The 20,181-nt window shown below is 41.6% G+C and overlaps 1 protein-coding gene across 7 annotated transcripts in view; it reads right to left on the bottom strand.

The window, feature by feature from the left end:
- GLI3 (GLI family zinc finger 3) overlaps positions 1-20,181 on the bottom strand; it is a 445,483-nt gene that overhangs the window by 24,902 nt on the left and 400,400 nt on the right. For all 7 annotated transcript variants that reach the window (XM_078377471.1, XM_020798430.3, XM_073003750.2 and 4 more), the window contains one exon: positions 1,051-1,200. In XM_078377471.1, the coding sequence (XP_078233597.1) occupies positions 1,051-1,200 (150 nt within the window). The remainder of the gene's footprint in view (positions 1-1,050; positions 1,201-20,181) is intronic.

The following is a 20,181-nucleotide window of genomic DNA, read 5'->3' as shown; positions in this document are numbered from 1 at the left end:
AGGCTAGAACAAAAGGGGCTGGACATTATCACTGTGGGTGCATGGGGGAGGAGAAAAGCTGTGCAGAGGGAAGCGGAATCATGCATGCTCATACAATCAGAGGGAACCTTGTTCCTGATCAATCAATTGATCAATCAATCAATCAAGGTGATAAATTGCCCCTTGAAGCAAGAAAGAAAATAAACCAATACCATAGTGTAGCCACCCATACTGATTCAAAGAGGAGTAAATTGATCAGTGCCAGTAAAAGGTCTTGGGAAATTCATCCCGGGATATAAACCACATGACCATGATTCTGTACTACAGAGATATGGAAAATATCTGAAGAACTAGAAAACATTTCCCTCATGTTACTACAGCCTAACCTCTTATTTGGATTACTAAAATGAAATTTACATGGGGCTGCCCTTGAAAAATTACAATTGATTTTTTTTTTTTTTGCATGAGCCTATGAGAGGACTGGAGGGGCAGAATCATCCATTCAGTTAGTCAGTTAGCGAGTGAGAGAAGGGGAGTGCAAGGTGTGAAGGAGAGCGGTTGAAGAGCAAAGAAAGATAGAGAAATAGAGAGAACTGATATTAATAAACAGAAGCTGGTTAAAACAAATAAATAAAACAAATGGTGATTGAGTGTGTAACAAAATTTACGAAGTTTCAATTCTATACAATGACTAAAGAACATCTGTGATTCAGATTCAACCTGATATCTTTTAATAAACAAGTTTTGTTGGCAGCAAGTGTCTGATTAAAGTCTTTTACAATGTGGATAGGGGAAATCCACTGGTGGCAGTGAAGGAAAGAAAGAACATCGCCACAATGAACCCTTGGTTTGGGGAAAACAAACAGGGGGCGCTGGGTGAATGTCACAACACTCAATTCAGAAAGAACTTCTGGATATTCTTCAGTCTCCATTCTAAATAATATGATACTTCTTGCTTTCTGTTCAGAGAAAGCCTGGGTCCTGGATCAGCCTGATCTTGCCCGCAATGTTCAAAAAGACACAGAAAATATGAAATCGGTATGTCGTATTGATTTCATGTCAGTTACTTACAGTGCATTTGTGTGGCTTTTCTCCTGTGTGCCTCCTCATGTGTACGACCAACATGTATTGGGCTTTAAATGGCTTCTGCTCTCGAGAACAATCCAGCCACCGGCATACAAACTCTTTCTTTTCTCCATGTATGTGGTCATTGTTTATATGCTGTATGGATAAAGATAATTATTAAAAGTTCAGTTTTATTGATCCTGCAAATGCTTTAAAAAGCTCAGATATTAATTGACTCAGTTTCACCAGGTGGGAGTGGAAACCATTGTCAAGTTTAACAAAAACAAACAAAACCTAAACCTAATTTGGCTCTGTGCTGATTTAAACAGCTTTATGACTTTTTAAATTGGAATTTTATTTAGGTGTTTATTGTTTATCCTTTTCTTGTGACACATGCCTCATAGATGGTCCAAGGCCCCAGGACATTGTTGGTCTGTTTTCCTTTTATTTATAAACTGCTTTGGGGGCAAATAATGAAGAGAACTCAACATATAAATATGCACAGAAATAAACAAATATGAATCTTCCATGATGAAGCCTCTAGGTGGCTGTCTAGCTCTGGTTTCATGTGCTTGTCACAAATATTTGGGAATAAAAAGGGACAATTCAACAAATCACTGCTCCATTAGAGATTGGAAAGTTATTGTAAAGAAAATGAATAAAATAACATGATGAAGCCATCCAGTGAATAGCAGTAGCATCCAGTAGCGTCCCAGAGCATCCATTGGTCACTTAGGGAGAACTTCAACATGTCATTATATTAATTTTAACATGGCATCTTTTTGAGAAATAGATTTAAGTTTCTTAGCTTTTTAATACTATTTTTTTTCTTTAATGGTATGACAGCAGACATAACATACTGAACAGATGCACTATGCAACATTCAATCTTCGAGTTTACATTTCAAGTGCATGTGTCTGTAGTCAAGTGATACGTACAGTGGACGCTCTACTTACAGAATTAATCCGTATTAGAATGGTGGCTGCAGGTCGAAAAGTTTGTAGGTCGAGTCTCCATTGACCTACAATGCACTGAAAACCGATTAATCTGTAACCGGCCATTTTTGTTCCATTTTGATTTTTTCCTGGTCTGTAGGTCGATTCTCTGGCTGCAAGTCGAACCTAAAATTTGCAGCCAGAGAAGTCTGTAACTTGAAAAGTCTGTAAGTCGAGCCATCTGTAAGTCAAGGGTCCCCTGTATTACAAGGGTGTACAGTGAGTGTGTACACATATGGCAATACTGTTAAAGTGAACCGGGGAGTATGTGAGACACTTGTGTGCAATCTTAGTTCCCAAAAGACAAAGAAGTGATTGTAGAAAGCTCAGTCTGTGAAATGAACATCTCAGCACATCTTTCTGAATTTTTGTAAATTAAAAAGGAAGTCCTGGCTTCATCAAAGAGAGGAACAAAGAAGGAATAATGAAAGGTCTCACAGAAGTTTAAAATTATCTAAGCTGAATAATTCCATAACTATAGGTTTTATTCAATTGCAAGAACATCCTTGTCACTTTTGTACTCAGCAGTATTTCTAATTATTCTTCTGCATTTACTGCTTATTCCACACAACTAAAAAGGAAAAGCAAAATGTGCTGTTTATATGTCACCTCATAGTATTTAACACACGTGCTGGTTGGTTTACAATTTAATTATGCAGGCTACATATCCCCCCCCAAAGCTGGGTATTCAGATAAAGTGGTGCCCCACTTGACGATTACCCTGCTCCACAACGAATCCGCTTTATAATGAGGTTTTTTCGATCGATTTTGGGATCACAAAACGATGTTTAAATGGGAAAAATCTGCTTTACGACAATCGGTTCCCTGCTTCGGGAACCGATTCTTCGCATTACGATGGTTTTAGAACAGCTGATTGGCGGGTTGTAAAATGGCTGCCCGCTGTGCAAAATGGCTACCTGCTGTGTTAAGGATGGATTCCTCGCTATACAGGCACCGGAAAATGGCCGCCCTATGGAATATCTTCGCTGGACGATGAGCTATTTCACCCATTAGAATGCATTAACCAGGTTTTGATGCATTCTAATGGTTTTTTCCACTTGACAACAATTTTGTTGTACAGCTATTTTGTTGGAATGGATTATCGTCATCAAGCGAGGCACCACTGTACAAGCTTCCTGGTAAGGATGAATACAGAAGTGAAAATTTGATAATTTTTGACTGGGGAAAAGTTCTACTCATTGGACCAATTTGGACTGCAGAGGATCTGTCTCCTCCTGAAGCCTCATCCTTCAAATTCTTGCCAGAGAGTGAGTGGAGACAATAGAGATTTGCTTTCTTGCCTTCAGCTGGTGCTTCCAAAAGTTGGCTGAATCATAGCTGGGGCTCAGTTGCCTCCAGCAGGGCCAGCTCATGTACTTCACCCTCTCATTTTCTCTCATCGGGATGGTAGTAGTGGTTTGGGAGCAAACCACTCTCAGTGATTTTTTAAGCTTTGATTGAGAACAGCTTGCTCCTCATCTACCTTTGCTTCATGGCTCTCAGCATTATCCAGGAACAACTGAGAGTGCTTTGTTCCTCCTTTCCATTCACCACACAGGAAAGAGGGAGGAGTGAAGTGCTAGTAAACAGATAGACCAGGGACCAATTAAATCAATGTACATGGTAACCTTGCTTGCCCATATTCCTCTTATTTATTTATTTTATAGACTCCACAATGCATTGGAAAGGCTCCTAATGTTCTAGGGTACATACCAAGCTTAGATTCAGAATCATGGCTACTAGTACCATGGCATATTTTTTGTGAAGTTTGATCCCACCCCCATAAAACATAAAGCTGGACTTAGGGTGAAAGCTGCTTATGATTAGTGGAAAGGGAAGACAACATACAAAGGACAACTCCTCCATATTTAGATGACGCAGAAAAACAATAACTTTCCAGAGATAGGTCTTGCCACCAGCAGTAGAACAAGTAGCAGCACTGACAACCTGACTAACCACTATGCAAACTGCAATTCAACAAAGATCAGTGACAACAAACAAACAGTATGCTTTTTTTAATAGCAAGGCTATGGGCGCCCTGCTTATCTAAGGCAATTATATAAATGCAAAAAAAAAAAAAAAAAAAAACTAGTCCCTGAATACAGGTGAGTTACAACCAGGGGTGGTATCTGGTCTACTCTCCCCTGACCAAAGAAACTTTTATGGTAAGTACAATGTTCAGTTCCCTGACAGTGGAGACATGTACCTGGTGCACAAAGGACATACCACAGTATGATCCCTCCTCAGGCTGGTAGGTAATGCACAGGACCTGCTACTGCACTTTATGACTGAAGGAACTTCAGTGAAGGCATATTATAGATTCTTTAATGCTTAATAAATTAGGGGGAGCAGCTCAAGAGTCTATCCACAATATGTCCTCCAACAGAGTCTACAAGTTCAAGGCCACTGAGGATGCCACTTCCCACACCAAGTAATGACTGCTGGTACAGGACATCTCTAAGACGGATGAGCACAAGGAAATGCATTTGAACTAATGCTCTGTGTGTGTGTAATGCTCTGTGTGTGTGTGTGTGTGTGTGTGTGTGTGTGTGTGTGTGTGTGTGTGTGTGTGTGTGTGTGTGTGTGTGTGTGTGTGTGTGTGTGTGTGTGTGTGTGTGTGTGTGTGTGTGTGTGTGTGTATGTCTTATCTCCCTGTACAGGAGAAAAGTGCAAAATTCATTCCTATTGAATGGAGTGTAAAGCTCATTCACTCTTCTGAAAAAGTTATTGCCTTAAGGAATACTATTTTTAAGCCAAGATGTTAACAAGAACTGTCCCCAGAGCCTTACACAGAGGACAAGTCAATGCCTTCAGTACTAGGTTAAGAACTGAGAATGGAAACAAGAGGGAGGAGAATACAAGAATTCTCACTGAAGAAAATACTTTACTTGCTAAAGCCACGCTACTGATCCCAAAATGCTGTCTGGCATATCAGACTGTTGCTTGAGGGTGTGAGGAACCAGCACTTAATCCAGATCTGCTACAGATACCCTAGCAAGTTATGGAAAGGCTGCCCTGACTAAAGAGTTCTCCTTCCATTCACAATATTTCTGAAAAGCCTAACATCTGGTTTGGTAGATCCTCTTGGTAGACTCTGACTGGAAAGTCAGGAAAATATTTACCAAGTTTCCTGGCAGCCTTATATCAAGAAGATATTTCTGCTCATCCTCTAACAGAAATGTGCTCAGGGAACTGAACTGCTAGCCAAGATCATAACTTTTAGGATTGGGCCAACTCCATGATGAGTGCTCATTTCTCCTTGAGAAACTGTTGAACTGACAGAAGATACTTGTACTGATACTCTGGGAAAAGGAAAATCCTTTGCTAGTTCATGTCACTAATCCCTTCCAGGTGTTGTATCCTCTAATTTATATCCAAGAAACTCTTAACTGAGTATAAATCTATGTTTAATGAGACAGAATCTAGTTGAAGCCACATAGTCTGCTATCCTTTCTCTAGACACCAACCTAACCTATAGATGATCAAGTAAACACAGTTAAAATATACACCCCAGAAGACCTAATTCCTCTGACTAAGCTGCTAGAATCTTCACGGAGACTCTGGGAATTAGTGAGAAAACTGAAGGGCAGTGCTCAGTATGGAGGCTCAGTATGGAGGCTGGACTGATCCATTCAGGAAAATGGGGAAACCTCTTGTGCATAGTCATTATAAGGACTGAGCAAGTATCCCTCCTTCAGGTCAATGAATACAAGGAAACCTCCTGGATGGGTAGCCTCGTCATATTCTAGAGCATCTCCATACTGAATTATTTTGCCTTGATAAATCAGCTTATGAATTTCAGACTCATGATGGCCTCCTTAGGAACTACAGTATAAAAAAGCCCTGAGTTTTCTCTCTTCTTAACGGTATGGTTCCACCTCTTCCTGTCAGTATCACATATCAAAGGGGCCCCATGGTTCTGAAGTGCTTGTTTTGTCCCAGTGATGAGTATTGAGGGGAAAAAAGGTCATTAGGTAATGACCATAACCCAAGGGTATAGTCCAGACACCCAGGAATGACCGAAGGACAAGTGACATCTAGCCTGAGACATCTGGTATCAGATGAAAGTTTGCTCCCCCACCCCTAGAAAAATCAGTTGGATCCTCACTTAGAAGCTGAATAACAGCCTCACTGCTAGACTCTGAACTAACAATGTGCATGGGATGAGTGGAAGCATGATGTGGAAGAATTGGGAAGTACAGTACAAAAATTCTGAAAAACAAAAAAGTGCTATAGAGAGTAACTCCAGAAGCTATATTGGAGCAGAGCCAAGACTGGAAAGAACCTCTTTCCTCCAGCCTTTTGAGAATCGAGGCATTAATCCTTGTGTATCGGGTCTACTCCTCCTTTGACTAAGTTGCTATATGGAGGATTGGGCATGACATAGTAATCTATTTCATTCTTGCTTTGCCGCTTTTTCCATCCATCCACAAAACAAGTCTTCAGTTCACCTCCTTATATGAGGAACACATTTTATTTTCCTCCTTCCAAAATCCTCTATATTTGACAAAGTCAATATCAACTTTCTTCCAGCTTTAGGTTCTCTTACAATTCCTTTCTCCCTGCTTATCTCACCTTGTTTTGTTTTGGCAAATCTTGATTCTATATCCTTTTCTGTTTCCACAATTTTCTATTGTTTAATCAAATATCATATAATTATACCCTGCAAAGCACATGTAAAATAATGAAAACTACTATACCTACATCTTAGATTGGAGGTTTGAGCTAAGATTGTTTTTTAAAGCATCTTGGAAAGATAAAAGTCCATCAGAAATGTTCAACATACAATTTCAGGTGAAGGGAAGGAGATCAGAGGGGTCATTTGTAGCTTGCTCTTGCTTCAGTTTTTGTTTTGTTTCTTTGCATTTTCTGTTGCTCTTGCCACATATCATTTAGCTAGTTTTATTTACGGTAATTAAAACCACTTAATGAAACTTCATTAAAATATACTCAATCAGTATTCTGATGAATGAATTGAGACCTGCAGCATTTTTTTCCTTATAAGATAAAGAGTTTTCACAGAGCTAATACCAATAATTTACAGGGCTTCATTTAAATCCATTTTATAGATTGATTCTTGAGCAGTTGCCAAAAAAGGATGAGAGAATCATGGCTAACTACACAGCTATTCACTGGAGTGTCAAGTAAATAAGTACCCTCAACATAAAATATACATTTTCATACAGACAATGAAAACTTTAATAACTGAAATGTAGATTTTGTTCACTTTTGATAGAACATCTTGTGTCACAGTGACACAAATTAATTCAAATGTTCTAGTAATAGACAGCCTGAAGCAATGACCCTTGAGCCTACATGGCAAAGTAATAAGAATTTATGATGTCCCACTTCTAAAGCTTCTAAATATGGTTCCCTGCACTATCAGCCATTCTAAATGATATTAAAAATTAAAATGCAGGATGAAGAGATACAATTTGCATTCTGTCTTTCTGTTTCTCACCAGACAAACATACACCAAAACATCTGTTTTGAAGGAGTTGGCTTCCTGGAGGAAGGGTGTCACGCCAAGGTAGAGGCTAGAACAGCATATCCAAAGGCCGCATCAGACTTCTGCCGGAGATCAAGTCTATAATGCCAGATGAAAGTGGATGGTTGTGCCCAGGTGAAAGAGGTGCAGATGTCTGGAAGAGGTACACTGCCTAGGAATTCTGTAGAGGTCGTCACTGCTCTGGTGAAGGACAAATCACCATCGGGACTGGTTTTTGTGCTAATTGGTATGCGAGGCAAATGGTTGAAGCCACCCATCTAGATATGGTTTGAGACATCACCTGACAACCTTTAGTAGGTGTTTGGTGACTTATGAAAAGGTGAGGTGAGTGCCTGAAAGACTGGGTATGCTGGACGTAAAAGGCAAGGGCTCATCTAATGTCCAGAATATGGAGGATCTTTTCTTGAGTTGACAACGGTGATGAAAAGGAAGGAAGGAAAAACAGCTGAGAGAGATGGAATTGAGATACGACTTTGGGGAGGAAAGAAATATCCATGGATAATTTCACCATGTCCGGAAAAAACTGTAAATAAGGATAGTCATAACGTAAGGCTGCTAAATCACTAGCTCGTCGAGCTGAGGTGATGGCGATGAGGAAAACTACAAAGGTAAGTAGTTGTAAATCAGTTGAAGCTAAAGGTTTGAAAGAAGCTTTAGTAAGTTGTTGTAGTACCAGTGTTAATGACCATTGTGGGAAAGGTGGATGTGTATCTGGGTATATATGAGATAGATCTTTAAGAAAAGGCTTTAATGTTGGATGCTTGAAGAAATCAGCTGCTGATTTCTTGCTACTTCCTTGAGAGTTTACCTCTCTGCCATAGTTAGGAGGGTGATAAGAAACTATGGCAGAGAGGTAAACTCTCAAGGAAGAGAGGGAAAGGCCCCTAGACTTGAGATGAAGCTAAAAATGTAGAACAGTAGCAAGTGATGGGTTGACAGAAGGCAATGAGGAAGCTTTGGTGAAATATTTGAATCTGTTCCATTTATACAGGTAAGCCTTCCTAGTGGAGTTTTTTTCCCCCTTGATGGAGAATGTCCATTAGCGAGATGGAATCCTCCATGCTGCCAGATGCAGAAGAGGTAAGTCTGGGTGGAGTACTTGGGTGCTGTTCTGCGTGAGGAGATGAGGCAGTCGAGGGAGGTGGTGAATGTCTGATGAGAGATTGTGAAGGACTGGAAACCAGGGTTGTCTTGGCCACCAAGGGGCTATAACAATGGCATCTGGTTTGTCCTGCTGTAGGCGAACTATGACCTTGTGGATGAGCAGGAACAGCGGAAAAAGGTAAGTGAGGGTCTTGGGCCATCAGCCAACGAATGCATCTCCTTGAGAGCATTTGCCAATGCCGGCTTGGGAGCAGTATCATTTGCACTTCCGATTCACACGGGAGGCAAAGAGATTGAGAGCTGGTTTGCCCCATCGCTCCCAAAGACAAAGAAAAACTAATTGGTATAACTTCCACTTGTGAGCTTGAGAATTTGTGTGGCTGAGTAGATCTGCCAGGTTGTTGTCATGGCTGGCTATATGTAAAGCCATGAGGCAGATATGATGTGCTAGGCACCACTCCCAGAGGTCGACTGCTAAATAGAGGAGACTTGGAGAGTGGGTGCCGTCTTGTTTCAGAATGTAGTACACTGTTGTGGTGTTGTTGGTGGCAATTTGTACCATTTTGCCAATGAGATTCCTGAAAGCTTTGCAAGCTTTTGTAACTGCCAATAGCTCCAGTTCATTTATGTGGAGCAATTTTTCTGTGGAAGACCACGGTGTGGATTTTGAGGAATTTACAGTGAGCTCGGCCTATGAGGCTGGCGTTGGTGGTATTTGTGGTTGTCAGAACAGTCGCCCGATGGATAGGTTGATAGGAAAATGCTATGGTAATGGATGTCACTTGTATGACACTAGACATATATACTCCTGAGGAGTGTCCTTTGTCTTTATCACGTAAAATATGAGTTAGGCCCAGGAACTCAGGCCATGGTCTAATTTAGTCTTGGACATAAGCAAAAACTAGTGGGAGGAGTTAGAAAAATCACATGTTATGTTTACCATCCTTGTATATGTCTTTCAGCTATGATCATCTGTGTCATCATGCACAGATGAAGATGAAATACCTCAGTTTTCTTCTTTTATTCATGTATCTATTAGATTATCTTTTTTTCTACCTGCTGCTACCGTTTAAGATCTATTTTCCCACTGGAAAGAATGATATTGTCACAAATAATACCATGTTTCAAATAACATAAAACTTGCACCCAAATTCCCTTGAAAATGTTCCAAAGTCTGTGATCTGCTTCCAGGTTCTTTTATTCTGATAATTACCTTTGGATTTTTCATGGTGTTTTGACTCCCTTGGTCTCAGCTATGAGAGAGAATAGCTAGATTTTAGTCTGCAAAAGAAAGAATCCTCTGAAATAAGAGTATTATGTAAAACAGAAGCTTTATGCAGAGCATAATAAGGATTAAGAGAGTTTTAATTTATAATGTTTTAACCTTATTACACCCATGAAATGTCACATTCCAGGGACTACATCAGAAGAGGTTTTTTTTATCCTGACGAAATTAAATTTTGATGCTACAATCCTTATGTCTTATGAATATGGGGGGGATCTTTATTATTTTTGTACTCACTATGTACCTCTTCATATCCACTGGTTCAGGGTAAAATGAAATATACACAAAAACTAACTGGCAATAGGTTCAGGAAAGCTCAAAAAAAGTATTTCTTCAACAACTTTATTAAACAGACCTGATTGATTGAGAGAATAGACCTAGTTATGATCCAAAATGGATTCAGAAAATAACTATTTATAAATAGAAATTCATATCCACCCAACCCTTCTCTCTCTCTTGACCATGTCATAAACTTGATCATGTCATAAAAATGGATACAGCTTTGAGTATTATACACTGAAGAGAAACAAGAAGGGAAGGTGATCATCTATGTGCCCTGCAGAAAATTCCCTAAACTACATCAGTGAGCATTGCCAAAACTAGGGTATTTGTGAAACTGAATATTTGGTATAGTTGAATAAGGTAAGCCTTGTGTTGTCAAATGAGATGTTGCAATAGTAGACTGTGCTATATATAACATGTCTGATGGGAAGCAGTGCTCCTCGAGACAAAGAATAAAATGGCATAGACCAAATTCATATTCAGAAGTGGTAGCCAAATCTTATTCCAGTACAGGTGATGGAATAGTGTCTTCTGCCACACTCAAAGACAGCAAGATACTTTAGAAGGTCCAGGGCCGGCTGTCCAGCACCCATAGCTCTGTCTTCCAACATCTTGCTGCTGCTCTCCTAGCACTTGCTGTCTGAAGTGGCTGCCTCTCTTTGCCTATGGCTATTGCTGCTCCCAGACTTTGGAACTCCCTCCCACACGAGGCCAGGCTGCCCCATCTTTGCTCTCCTTCCACAAGCAGGCAAAGATCTTTCTCTTTAGCAAAGTTTTCCCTCAGTGACTGGCTACCTGAGTGGGATTTTTAAATGGATCTGCATTATTGTTTGTTTTAGCATTGCTTTTGTTTACCATTTCTCAGAGTGGTATTTGTTCATTTTAACTAATTGTATACTTATTGTTTTTAGCTTTAAAGATTGTCTTTTAATGATGTAAACCACCTTGGGTCCTTTTTAAGGAGAAAGGCAGGATAAAAATATTTTAAATAAATTATTTTATTTATTTATTTATTTATTTATTTATTTATTTATTTATTTATTTATTTATTTATTTATTTGATAGATAGATAGATAGATAGATAGATAGATAGATAGATAGATAGATAGATAGATAGATAGATAGATAGATAGATAGATAGATAGATAGATAGATAGATAGATAGATAGGGCAGGGTTAGTGTGGCGCTCGCCCTTGTGGCCCCTGTTTTATTTCTTCCTCACAAAGGCTCATGCTCCTTCCTCCTCTTCACACTGCCACCAGATGTTATTTCTTTAACATCAGTTAAGTACTGGACTCTTATGCTGCCAAACACACTCAGTTTATTGAACAGGGTGGGGTTAATATTCAGTTGGGAATTGCAATATAAATCACAGGAAGCTACTCATATATATTAAACAAGGATTGCTTCATTCAAATCACTCTTTTAACTCTCCCTATCTATCTCTGACCCTCCTGGTCCAATTCCAAAGCCTCCAGCTCTCAAACCCCCTTTTCCAGCACTCTCCTTCTTCCCGACCCCTCAAACTCTCCCTCTGGCCCCACCTTCCAGTCTCTCTGTTGGCTCTCCTGTCAAGGTTCCGCAGCGACGGACAGGTGACGTCTGGGCTATCCGCTATAGTTAGTCATTCTAAAGAGGCATTCTTTTGAATAATAATTTCCGTATGACAACAATAGGCTAATATTTCATTAACAGGGTACAGACTTTACTGTGGAGTAAAAAAAAGTATGGTTTCTACTTCATATAAAATAATTAGAGCAAATCTTGTCAAATACAGATCATTCTTTTGTGGCTGTACACCTTCTTGATAATCTCTGTTATGAGAAAAATTAAGAAAAAGAAACACAACCAGATTTATTCTCTCTTGTGAAACAAGAAAGTCCCTCCTCCAAGATAGTGAGATTTAGACAGTGTCAGTCATAGAGAATCCGTGCATTCGTAAGACTGATTTTTGTACATTTTTATGCACAGAATTTAAAAATATGGCAACTGTTGGCATTCCATGGACTATTAGAAGTGGAAGCAATGCATGGGTTGTTTGAGTCCTTGTGAGCAGTAAGCCTTTCCTTTTGAGCTTGTTCTATGTGTGTTTTTAGCTTCATAAAGGGAGAAAACTCTAAAACATTTCATACAAAACATGATGGGGAACAACATACTTGTTATTCAGTCTCGTGAGAGGTCAGACCTCCCAGGGATCATGTCAATCATCAGCAGGGCAAGGGGGAATTTCTTCGAAGCGGTGAGAAAAAATGAAAATTGTAACACAGAAAATTGCGTAGTAGTAGTAGTAGTAGTAGTAGTAGTAGTAGTAGTAGTAGTAGTAGTAGTAGTAGTAGTAGTACCACCTTTATTGGCAAAGAAACCAGTAAGACATAATGAAACCCGTTTGTTAAGAACCCATATTTACAGAATCCAAAAAGCAAAAAGGCGAAAGGTATTCAATAAGGAGCAGAACATTGCCTCCTAAGAACTGATCCCAAAAAATAAAAATAATCTTCAACTCTTTCCCATGATATCAACCACCTTCATTGATAACATAAAACAAACTTGTCCAGATCAAATTTCCCCTCCAGCTTTAATAAAATTGAGGTAACATACTCAAGGTATATTATTGCAAAATACATCACACTAATTGCTCACAACATTCAGATCATAACCTGTGCTGACTGACCTAAAAGGCCTATTCAACTCAGGGAGATTTCTGAAGAAACACTGTATATCCCTGTATTATTATCCCTTAATTCAGGAGTGAGTGCCACTCTATGCTTCACCCAATGATAATACAATATTATTACTTTCACTAGTGCACATAAAAAACTTTGATCTAATGCCATTATGGTAGCATAAGAATTTAAGCCATTTTCAAGCTCTTAAAACACATCAGTCTACAAATTCTTAAGGTGGCCTAAGAACTTAAGCTCCTTTAAATTTTGAGGGATAAACAGTGCCCATTTATTACATGTTGAAAAATCAAGTACTGCTATATCTTCATACTTACACGTTCAATCCCCATGTGCTTCACTTCTTCACGCTCTGTGCATTAATCATAGTTATACAGCTTCTATGGCTGAAATCTTGATGCTTAATGTAAGTCAAATTACAGTGGTGCCGCCACTTACAAACGTCCCTACTTGCGACCAATTCTACTTACGACCAGCTCTGGTTGCACAATTTTGATTCTACTTGCGACCGGAGCTTCCACTTATGAACAGAAAAAAGGCAGGGGAAAAGGCGGGAAATTCAAATTGTTAACTGTAGGTGGTGGAAAAGGCTGCTTCTTTGTAGCTCTTTCGCCCCGGCAGTAAGAGTGTGTGTGTTGTCGTCGGAGGCTTGGGAGTGCCTCCTTCTGCTTTGGAGTGAGTATGTGTGTGTTTGTAGGGAGCTAAGGTGCTGTTTTCTGCTTTTAAAAACTTCTGGGTGTTTTTGCAGTGTGGTTTTAGGCAGGGGGTTATGTTTCTGTGCTGTGATGGGCCATGGGGGTTTGTTTATTTGTTGGGTTCTCCCCCCATTTCTGATGGGTCTTGGGGGATTTGATTGCTTTTGGGGTTTTTTTCCTCCATTTTTCCTTCATTTCTGCATGCTTCCCTTGCTTTTTCCTTTGTTTTCTTGCATTTCCTACCTTGTCCCTCTGTTCTCTGTGCATTTCCAATCTGTTCTGTTTGTTTTCTGTGCATTTGCAATGGGTCTTGCATGCTTCCCTTGCTTTTTCCTTTGCATTTCCAACCTTGTCACTGTTCTCTGTGCATTTCCAATCTGCTCCGTTTGTTTTCTGTGTATTTGCAATGGGTCTTGCATGCTTGATTGCTTTTCTTTTTCCCCTTTAGCCGGAAGGGATTAATCAAGTTTCCAATGAGTTTTGCAGTGATTTTTTTTTATTTTTTTATTTTTTGTGTGTGGCTGGAATGGATTAATGGGGTTTCAATGCATTTCTATGGGAAGTGGTGCTTCGACTTACAACCATTTTGACTTATGTCCATCTTCTGGAATGGATTATGGTCGTAAGTGGAGGCACCACTGTATCAGTTTCAGTCCATCCCTCCAGATAAACAAACAGTCTCTACTGCAGTTCTAGGGGGCAGGGTGGGTTGTACACATACTGGCTTGTTGTGTGCCCTCAGAATTCTGTCAGGGATATTCTGTTTATCAGGAAGGAATAGACCAAACATTACAATTTGGCTTACACTAAACAACAGGATTTCAACCTATGAATGGGCTGGACAGTTATCAAGCTAGTAAGATACAAAAGGAACAATGTTATTTCATTCAGTACCTGTGAAATAGCTGAAATCTCAGGATAAACAAAAATATGAAGCTTATCTACATTATCAGATAAATTCACACTAAAGAACCATCCTTAAGTACTTAAAGGAGAAATGAGAAATCAGGTTGCATGCTAGAATAGCATTACCATACCTAAAACTGCTACACCAATTGGAAGCTAGCTCCTTGTGGAAAGGGTTCTAGGCTACTATTTCCTCCAACATTCTCGTTTTCTATAAGGAGGAATGTTTTAATTTGGAGGAAACATTCAAATATGAGATCACCCGTCTACAATCAGAAACACTACAGCTCCAAGAGGAGAGTAATATATTTTTCTCTTCCAGGCACTTAAATAAATGGTCATATACTCCCATATGTTTACACTGGTAGAAGATAACACAGAGGATACACTGAAATCTGTCACTGGGGCAATTTTAATAAGAGATTTGTTCCAATGATCAACATAAATATAGTTATTTATTACCACAGGAAGTACAATGCATACACAAAAGGTCACTGTCATTAAGATGTAAATTAAAATATTCCTCCCACCCCTGCCAGGGACAAAACAGATCACAAAGAGTTTTTGTTTCCTTTTTCATGTCAAGGTATTTCACCCCTTCTTTTCCTATTTTCTAATATTTTACTGTATTGCAAACCTACAGGAGGTTTGTAACTCTCAACTCCAATATTATCTCTGTGTCTTCAATCTCTTTGTTGGCTGCCTCCTTCTCATTCCCCATCCCATTAAAAAGGTATATATTAAATAGATCTGACAGTGACATAGTTCAATAAAGGATGGGACAAAGCAGCAAACTGACAAGTCACTTTCAAAAGACTGGTGCCCCTTGAAACATACTAAGCAAAGGGGCAAATTGAGAGGTAGAGTTGGTCCATCACATTTGACAGTTATCTGAAATGTTCCTCTTTTTTAAAATTACAACTCACAACTGCCATAGAGTTTTAACCTCCAAAAATAACTTTAGGCTCTGGTGTGGTACTTGCCATTATTTGTAGACCTTCACTCAAACAGAAAGAACTTTGTTTCTTCTGCAATGGAATGGGCTAAAAAAGAAAGACCAACTAGATAATTTTTTCTAGACAGAGTCCCTGAGGTTTTGTAAAGTGTAAGTATTCACCATGGGTACATCCCACCTCCCTACCTAAACAAAAGCAGCTTAGGTGCTTGCATGACTCCTTTTTCAGTGATCTGGAGAAGGATGAACATAATTCTCATAGTAAATTCTTGTTATTCTTACTGAAACACTTTTTGCTTCCCACAACATTTGTCAGGAGTTTCGTCTGCACTTCCCCCTGACATTTTCCAGCCATTTCACCGTAGCAGGAATGACAAAACAGCCTTGAATTTTAGCTTTGGTGCAATTCTGTTGGCAGCTCCACACACAGAAGAGGGAAAGGAAATGGCTACAAGCCATTGGATGTACTTTGCCCCAGCTTTTATTGGTTAATTAATTAACCTTGCAGATAATTAGAAACTGGCTAATTTTCATATTGTGTCTTACTGTAGACATTGAAAAGTAAACAGGCTCTTATGTTTGAAAAAGCTGAGTAAGGCTGCTAATAATAGGATGTTTTGGACTTTCAGCTTGATGCTGCAACGAGACAGCATGAGGAGGATGGAGCTCCGTCCCCTGGAATGAATTCCAACCTGTTTGGGACCCCTCAGGGGGTTAAAACCACCCTAAAGAGGTGGTGAAATGGCAGAGAAGTTTGTTGATCATGGGGGAAATGGTGGTTATCCACGTTTGATCCAAGAAACTCCCTAATCAACCAGCAGACAAAAACAAGCAGCTCAACTAGCTTACTTGCAAGTCGTCAGCAGCCGGCAATGGAGAAGCGATAAATCAGCTAATTAACATCATGTTATCATTGTATGAGAAATATTTTCTAACTGTATTGCTTTATGACTATCCCTGGACGTGACAATCCCTACAACAGAAATAGTGTCTTCTGTCTCCCACCACTGATTGAGCAGTGGTGAATATGGAGAGAGGAAAAGATGCAAAGAGATGCAAAGAAAATAAATTGGACATTAATTAGATATTTAATTATACTTCAAGGAGGGAAGTTTGGTATTACTTTGTCGTTAGAAACTTAAGAATCTTTCTCTTAAAATCATAATTAGCAACAACTCCAGGAAACTAAATTTGTTTATGTTACTTGTACAGCTATCTAAAACACCGGCAAAAATCCTAGAATCAATGACCTTGAACACTTTATGGCTATTTGCAATTCCCTTTCTTTTTGAGGACTGAACTAAGTACAGATAAATTAACCCTAGAAAGCCTAATCCAGCCAAAGTGGAACTTTTAAACTGTATCCTGAGTTCTGAACTTGATAGGACCTTGAGCCTTTAGGTGGGAAAAAGAAAGGTTACTTACCTGTAACGATGGTTCTTCAAGTGGTCATTCTGTGAATTCACACAAAGGGTTAATACCAGCGCCAGCGTTGGGCCTCTCGGAACGTTTTCTAGCTGCAAGAGAAAAGTAACAATGTTTAGGACTACCCCTACTGCGCACGCCCAGCCTAACCGTCCCTCAGTTCCATTTGTCCGCCATAGGCCCTCGAGTCAGAGAGACGCCAGTGACAGACAGACAGAGGGGAGGCCGGGCGGGATTGTGTGAATTCACAGAATGACCACTTGAAGAACCATCGTTACAGGTAAGTAACCTTTCTTTCTTCATCGTGGTCTTCTGTGAATGCACACAAAGGGTGATTAGCACGCTTACTAACCGGATGGTGGGCTGTCACTGAAGAGCCGATGCTAGCACTGCCCTCCCGAATTTGGTCTCCTCTTTTGCCCTCACGTCCAATCTGTAGTGGGTTATGAAGGTAGAGGCATTAGACCACGTAGCGGACCGGCAGATGTCGGGCAGGTCGACGCCACGAAGTAAGGCAGTGGATGAGGCAACAGCCCGGGTGGAGTGGGCTTTAAGTCCCTGTGGAGGATCTCTGTGGTTGAGCTCGTAGGCAAGGGCGATGGTAGACACGAGCCACCGAGAGAGCGTGGACGGCGAGGCCGGGCAACCCCTCTTTGGGCCAAAGTGGCAAAGGAAGAGTCTGTTGGCCAGGCGAAAGTCCTTGGTCCTGGACACGTAAAAAGCTAAGGACCGTCGAACATCGAGCATGTGGAGCATGCGTTCAACATCAGTCGTCGGGGACGGAAACAAAGTTGGCAGAATAAGTGGCTGATTGACGTGGAAGTCGGAGACCACCTTAGGAAGAAAAGAGACGTCCAGGTAAAGCATAACCTTGTCCTTAAAGAACTGAAGAAAAGGTTGGTCATGGCGGAGAGCTGCCAACTCGCTAGCTCGACGAGCAGAGGTGATAGCCACTAGGAATAGCGTTTTTAAAGAGAGCATTTTGAGGTCACAGGTAGCCATAGGTTCAAATGGGGGTCTGGATAGGGCATGCAGAACCAAATGGAGGGACCACTGAGGGAGTGGAGGACGAACGGGAGGTCGGAGGTTAGAGAGACCCCTCAAAAACATCCTGACGGTAGGATGGGAGAAAAAGCGGGATGAGGGAGAAGCTCTGGGCTGAAAGAAGACAACCGCAGCCAGGTACACCTTGATAGTAGAGATAGACAGGTGGAAATCAAACAGGTAACGGAGATACTGCAGAAGTGTGGAAAGAGACACAGGTGAGGAGGCGAGATCCCTCTGCTGGGTAAATTTCAGAAAGCTGTTCCATTTGTAGGCATACAAGCGAGACGTGGAGGGTTTGATGGCATTGGTCAAGACCTCCTGAATTTCTGGACGATCCTCCACGCCGTCAGATGGAGCGTGTCGAGGTCGGGGTGAAGGACTTCGCCTGCTTCCTGGGTCAGTAGGTCCGGCCACATCGGAAGGGTTACTGAGTCCACAGCCATGCTGACTAGGGTGGGAAACCACACTTGGCGAGGCCAAAAGGGTGCGATGAAGATGGCCGGAGTCATCGAGCGTCGGAGTTTGATCAAGGATCTCTGTATCAACGGGATCGGTGGAAATATGTACAAGAGACCCTGGTTCCATGGAATCATGAATGCGTCGCCGAGCGAGTGGTGACCGAGACCTGCCCGGGAGGCATAGCGGGAGCATTTTGCGTTGTGAGGGGATGCGAACACATCCAGCACTGGGGTCCCCCACTGGTTGCAAAGGTCCTGGAAGACCAGAGGGTTCAACTCCCATTCGTGAGTCTGATAGTGAAGCCTGCTCAGAGTGTCCGCAAGTGTGTTGTCCTCTGTGGCTACATGGATGGCCACCGGGTAGATATGATGACGGTAACACCATTCCCAAAGGAGGATGGAGAGATACAGGAGTGAATGAGAGCGGGTTCCTCCCTGCTTGTTGACATAGTGCATTGTGGTAGTGTTGTCCGTCACTAGCTGAACTCCGCGGCCGCGGAGGAGAGGAAGGAAGGACTTGAAGGCCTTGATAACCGCCAGCAGTTCCAGGTAATTGATGTGGAACATGGCTTCTTGAGGCGTCCAGAGGGCGTGAATGGTGCGACGCCCGCAGTGCGCCCCCCAGCCGGACGGACTGGCGTCCGTTGTAACTTGAACGGTGAGACGGAGTGGACGAAAGGGCCGGCCAACCGTGAGATGGGGTGTGTACATCCACCACTGGAGTTGTCTGGTGAGCTCCGGGGTGACACGAAGGCGTTTCCTTTGACTGTCGATCATGGGGTCGAAAAGGGTGAGAAACCAAGATTGGAGCGACCGGAGTTTGAGGCGAGCGTGCGCTAGCGCCGGCGTCGTAGAAGACATCAGGCCGAGGAGGTGCTGGGCATGGTGGGCTGTCACCCGAGCACCGGGGAGAAATCTCCTGATGGCTCGTCGAATCTTGTGTATTCTTTCCGGGGGAAGAAAGACTCGACCCTTTACAGCGTCCAAGCAGACCCCTATGTATTGAACTGTCTTGGAGGGAATGAGCCGGGACTTCTGTTTGTTGACAGTGAGACCGAGATTGGAAAGAAGATACAGAATGAATCTTGTGTCTTTCAGGGATTGCCTTCTCGAGGTGGAGACTACGAGCCAATCGTCCAGGTAAGGGTAAACGTGAATGCCCCTGAGACGAAGGTAAGCCGCCACCGGAGCCATGACCTTGGTGAAGGTCCGGGGAGCTGTGGACAGACCGAATGGCAGGGCCTGGAATTCGTAGACCGTGTCCTGAAAGATGAACCGAAGGAACCTGCGGTGGTCGGGGTGAATAGTGACGTGAAAGTATGCGTCCTTTAGATCTATAAGGACGAACCAATTGCTCTTTTTCAGCAAGTGCATGATGGACTCTAAGGTAAGCATCCGAAACCGTCTGGGTCGCAGGTAAGTATTGAGGAGTCTTAGATCGAGGATGGGTCTTATGCCTCCTCCGCTTTTTGAGACGGCGAAGTAGCGGGAGTAAAACCCGCATTGTACGTCGTGAGGTGGTACTGTAGAGATGGCCTCTTTTTCTAAGAGAGATGATATTTCTTCCTCTAGCGAGGAGTCGAAGGGAGAATGAGTAATGAAACCCAGCGGAGGAGATCTTATAAACTCCAGCTGGTAACCGTGCTGAATAATTTTTAGAGCCCAAGTGTCGTTTGTGATGACAGACCAGTTGTGAAGAAACGGTTGAAGGCGGGTGGTAGGTGGTGAATGGGTGAAAACGGGGGGCCGAAAGTCAAAGATACTGTTTTTGTTTTCTGCCAGGTGGCTTAAAAG

The sequence above is a fragment of the Pogona vitticeps genome, chromosome 6, assembly GCF_051106095.1.
Source record: "Pogona vitticeps strain Pit_001003342236 chromosome 6, PviZW2.1, whole genome shotgun sequence".
NCBI classification, from domain to species: domain Eukaryota; kingdom Metazoa; phylum Chordata; class Lepidosauria; order Squamata; family Agamidae; genus Pogona; species Pogona vitticeps.
This window is presented reverse-complemented; position numbering and strand designations above follow the sequence as displayed.